The sequence below is a fragment of the Grammomys surdaster genome, unplaced genomic scaffold, assembly GCF_004785775.1.
Source record: "Grammomys surdaster isolate TR1022 unplaced genomic scaffold, NIH_TR_1.0 171, whole genome shotgun sequence".
Classification (NCBI taxonomy): domain Eukaryota; kingdom Metazoa; phylum Chordata; class Mammalia; order Rodentia; family Muridae; genus Grammomys; species Grammomys surdaster.
In genome coordinates this window covers 35,141-40,213 of record NW_021604619.1, presented here as the reverse complement: position 1 = coordinate 40,213, position 5,073 = coordinate 35,141, and the positions used below count along the sequence as shown (strand labels likewise).

The 5,073-nt window shown below is 41.5% G+C and overlaps 1 protein-coding gene across 2 annotated transcripts in view; it reads right to left on the bottom strand.

The window, feature by feature from the left end:
- Positions 1 to 867: 867 nt before the first annotated feature.
- Tmem14a (transmembrane protein 14A) overlaps positions 868 to 5,073 on the bottom strand; it is a 14,767-nt gene continuing 10,561 nt past the window's right edge. The window contains exons 3-5 of one of the 2 annotated variants that reach the window (XM_028767230.1): positions 4,935 to 5,036; positions 4,293 to 4,380; positions 868 to 1,638 (exon numbers count right to left, since the gene is read on the bottom strand). In XM_028767230.1, coding sequence (XP_028623063.1) covers positions 1,461 to 1,638; positions 4,293 to 4,380; positions 4,935 to 5,036 — 368 coding nt within the window. In that variant the 3' untranslated portion in view covers positions 868 to 1,460. The remainder of the gene's footprint in view (positions 1,639 to 4,292; positions 4,381 to 4,934; positions 5,037 to 5,073) is intronic. The other variant, XM_028767231.1, reaches the window with a different exon arrangement.

Sequence of the window (5,073 nt, the reverse complement as noted above, 5' to 3'; positions counted from 1 at the left end):
CCCCATGATCATGCACTTTCACTGCCTTTTGGTAAAAGTCCAGGATGAAGCATAGCTTCGAAGAGCTTGTAAAAGTCTCCATTCCTGGAGCATCTTACAGATACAAGTGTTTCTATAATCAATCGCACAACTCATCCTGGTTTCAGTGTCAGTTACATTGTGAACAGAAGCCCTTGTCAACCTTACCTGTTGTCAAGGAAGCAAACCACCTGTCATTTCCAGCCTGGCTGGTGGACGCCATGTGCCTGCCACTGCTGGAATCATGGGAATTTGTCTGTCCTCTTTAAAAGGGGATCATTGAAAGCACACTAAAGAAGTTTGCATGGTTTCTTATTTGGTTTAACTAATAGGTTTACTTTCTCTCTCCCTCAATCCCTCATGGCTGAAAGGTTAACATCCTGCTTGGACTTACAAGCAGAGTAAGTACTCCTGCCTCTCAGGCCAGCAGCTGGAGCTCTCCTCCCCTTTCCATGTCATCAAAGGCCACACTGAAGAACTGAAACTGTGAGTCTAGTGTCCGGGAGGATAAGCTAGCCATTAACACCCCTCCCCTCATAGGGAAGAGAAACTGAGTTTTCAAGAGACAGATTTCCCAGAGACCATAGCTGACAGTGGAAAATATGCAGGAATAACCAGATGGTCCATCTGCTCCCTAAACTGCCTTGGACATTACAAGTTGTAACTGGTCTTCAAATGGAGTGGTGATCTTACTGGGGCTTGGGAGACAGGGAGATGCCCCTGAGAAGTATGAAGATCTGACGTAAACAACATTCCCTTGACATCATTTCCACTAATAATGAACATGTTAAAGCCAAAATGAATGAGTAATTGAGTTCCTAGAAAAGACACAGACGTGAATGAGAAGGCTTAGAATAAGATGCATTTTATTTGAACACCGAGTACATTCTGTCACGACGCTGATGTGCTGAGAACAGAATTTCATCTATGAAAACACACCTCACCTCCAACAATACAAACAAAACTCCTAATGTACAAAGTGACACAGAACTCATTAACACTCCCTGCGGTCCACTCCAGGAATCCCATTGTCTGAAAGGTTGCAGTTGACTCAAACTTATTGAACTTATTCTAGTCATAGTGTTTGGGATTGTCAAAAGCAGAAAATAGCAAACCTCAATTTCCAGATATAAAATGAGACAAAGGAAATGAGCATGTAACAATTCATTAAAGACCAGGATTAACAAATAGAAAGATCTAAAATTTGTGCGTTAAATAAAAAGGCATTGGGAGAGAACAAATATATATTGCCAATTATTTTTAAATATTAGGGTGACATTATTTTTATTTCAATATAAGACATTTCTCCTATATTTAAATTGATCACTTCAATGCAGGAAGCTGCACTGCCAGGCACAGGAGCATGATGGGAGTTTGGCTCTGGGCTTCTCTAGGTGCTAAAGCAGCAGCAGGACAAGTCTCAGGATCATCAAGAGGCTGAGTCAAAAGAAGAGGAAGAAAGAGGGACAGTCACTCTGATGGACAGGAATGCCATACACTCCCCTGTCATGTCCCTGTGCTGTGGGCTCTGAGGGCTCTGTCACAGCTCTCCTTAGAGGAAAGCGAGGGGGACTCATTTTCCTGTGTTCCAACTTTCCAGATGCAACTTGAAAATATTCCCTGAACAGATGAGAGAAACCAAACCTGCTGTTCTGAAAGGCTCAGATGAGGGCTTAAGGGAGAAAGGTCAGGGAGAAATGTAAACTTCCCAAAGCTACTGAAGAAGAGCGACTCAGAAGAGCTAGTCAAGGGTGCTGGAGAGCTGGCTCAGCAGTTCAGAGCACTTGCTGCTCTTCCAGAGGACTGGAGTTCCGTTCCTGTATCCATGGCAGGTGTTTATAACGATGGATAATATGTAACTCCAGCCCCGATCGGCATCATTCCTCCCTACTTCTGACCCTTCTCAGCATAAAGATCATCTTAGGTCAGGGGCATAGCTGCAAAGTTGTCCTTGGCACCACTCCACACAAATAAAGATCACCACACTAGATAAATACAGAGCCACGCTAGAAAATTTTACAACAAAAGACCATAAAACTATTCAGGAGGCTATAACTAAGGGCAAAATACTACTGATGCTTGAAGTATTTCCATCCTGTCTTGTTTTGTTTTGTTTTGTTTTGCCACAGACACTTTTAAATATTGGGTCAAATCATATTTGGTATGTTTTGGTCCTGTTTTTATATTTTATTATGATATTACTAATTTCCAATGAAACTAGTTTTTAAAACATGATATGCAATGGTCAATATTCCACTAAATGGGAAAATATTTACATTTTTCTTCTGGTGAATTTCTAGACAGCTTTAGTATTTTGCCTTATTATATTTTCTATTATCAGCTTATTGTATTTTCTATTAGAAATAAGACACAGTGAACATTAGGCTTTGTGTAATGCTTTTTTGGACTAATTTCTGGAGAATAAAAATGTATATCAATGGTAGGCCATGTTTGTGGCTTTCAACACAAAAGGGCAGCTTCCAGGAGGAAATAGAAACATTTTCTCTGTATTTTATTTGATAATATATATTTAACTTGGTACACAGAGTTACAGAATCTGGGCTGGGGATGTAGCTCAGTGGTCAACTGTTTGTCTGGCATGAGCAAGGCCCTGGCTTCAGTCCTCAGCACTGAAACTGTAACAGGTAACTAATAACTAGCCGTGGGAATGAGAAGTGTTCCCCAGGGACTCCTTTATTTGAACATTTGGTTCCCGGCTGGTGGCCCTGTTTGAAAAGGTCTTGACACTTGTATGAAGTGGAACCTGGCTGGAGCAAGTAGGTCAGTATGGGGCAGGCCTTGAGGTTTTATAGCCTGGCCATCTTGTTAGTCTCTCTGTGTGGACAGAATGTGATCAGTCTGCTTTCTGATTCCCAAGCCTGTCTCACTCAGTGCTGCTTTGTGTTATGTGACATGATACATACCCTCTAGAACATACCTTTGGAATAAACTGTCTTGTCCTTGACTGTGCTTCCTATTCAAACATTCTATCACAGTAACAGAAAAATCAACCAATGGTGGTGGTTTGACTATGCTTGGCCCAGGGAGTGGCACTATTTGGAAGTGTGGCTTTGTTGGAGTAGGTGTGGCCTTGTTGGAAGAAGTGTGTCACTGTGAGCATGGGCTTTAAGACTCTCGTCCTAGCTGTCTGAAGCCAGTCCTCTCCTAGCTGCCTTTGGAACAAGAGGTGTAACTCTCAGCTCCTCCAGCCCCATGTCTACCTGGATGCTGCCATGTTCCTGCCTTGATAATAATGGACTGAACCTCTGAACCTGTAAGCCAGTCCCAGTTAAACGGTGTCCTTATAAGAGTTGCCTTGGTCATGATGTCTGTTGACAGCAGTAAAACCCTAACTAAGACATACACTAAACACCCAGTGAAACAAATAAAGAAATAAATGAAATTAATATACTGGATCCTAGTAAGGTAAAATTTAAGGTTATTTATTTTTAAAAAATTATCTCTCTTCAAAATTCAATGACTTGGACTGTCACTGTCCAACTCTCTAAAAGGGCCCTAAATGAATTTACTGCTACTAGTGGATGAACCAACTGAAGGAGAACTTAACTCTTTATTCTGCTAACAATAAATATGTACATCTGATTGAATACTAGAAAGTGCATCAGAGAGAAATGTTGTCAAACCAAAGACTAACTGAATTCATGGTGGCTTAAGTCTGTTATGCTAATACCTATCATAATAATTATTTGACTTTTCAAATGATAATTATTCTAGTGTGTGTATATGTATATGTGTGTCTGAGTACATGTATGTATACATGTGTGGGTGCCTGCAGAGTTCAGAAGACATTGCCAGAATCTCTGGAACTGAATGTACAGGTGATTGTGAGCCACCTGATGTGGGCTCTGGGAACCCAACGCAGTTCCAAACGGAAAGTAGCAAATGATCTTGTGACAGCTGGTCTTCCTCTCTAGCACAAAAATGAATTCCTTTTTAAAAACAATATTAAGTTGTTTTTATTTGTGTAATAATGTTTTGCCTGTGTGCTCATATTTATGTCCCCCGTGCTCACAGAAGCCAAAAGAGAGTGTTGCATCTGTTGGAACTGAAGTTACAGATGGCTGCCAGACAAGCCTGATCCTCTGCAAGAGTAGAAAGTGAGCCTTGTCTCAGGACCCATGAAAATCAATTCTTCACAAAAATTTGCCAGAGCTTTGGCAAGACTGAATGGTACTATTCAGGGTGGTACTGCCATAGACTGCCACCACTCGGAAATGCTGGCACAGGAAAGCATAGATCAGAATGGCTCTTACCTTAAGCCTGCAACCAAACCAGCAGGCATTACTTTCTTGGACCTCTTAAATCTCACACCCATTATGGTGGCCAGGAAGAAAGCTGTAACTGAAACAAACACCATGAAGTAGAATTTCAAACACTATCAATGCTTGCTATTAGCAATACTAAAAACCAAGTACCTTGGGGGTTGGGTGGAGCTAACCAACAGGCATGTTCTTACTAAAGACAGGAGAAAAGAAGGTAGAAGGAAGCCAGCTTTGTCCTCATAGACAGTCTAAGGCACAGCTGTACACAGAAGCTTTCTGTGCTCTGAACATGATGATGATGTAAGGCTATCTAAAGGTATTTTCATAGCAACTTGAAAACCATATTAAATGTACACCTAGGAAACCTACAAGAAAATCTGGTCATAATCCCAATGCCTTTTCTGCCTTAGGTTCCAGTAGCAAGTGTTATAAAAACATGAGGTAGAGGAAGGCTGGGAGTTCTATTATTTCTAATCAGTTCTGTCTAAAAAGGAAAAAGAGTTATGTTCAGTCTGGACATGGACTCACAGACACTTAACTTCGACAGTTCATTTCCTATTGAGCCTGGTATAGAACATGCAGGGGGCATCTTCCAGGTTGATCCTCTGTAACTGGGGACAAGATTTCACTTACACAGTGACACTTTGATATCCCGTTTGTCATTGGAGACACGGTAAGCTCCATAGCCAGCCAAAAGTCCAACAGAAAGCCCAGCAATCAGAGATGGAACTCCACCTGCAGGAGGGAGAGAGGGAGAGAGAGAGAGGAATAA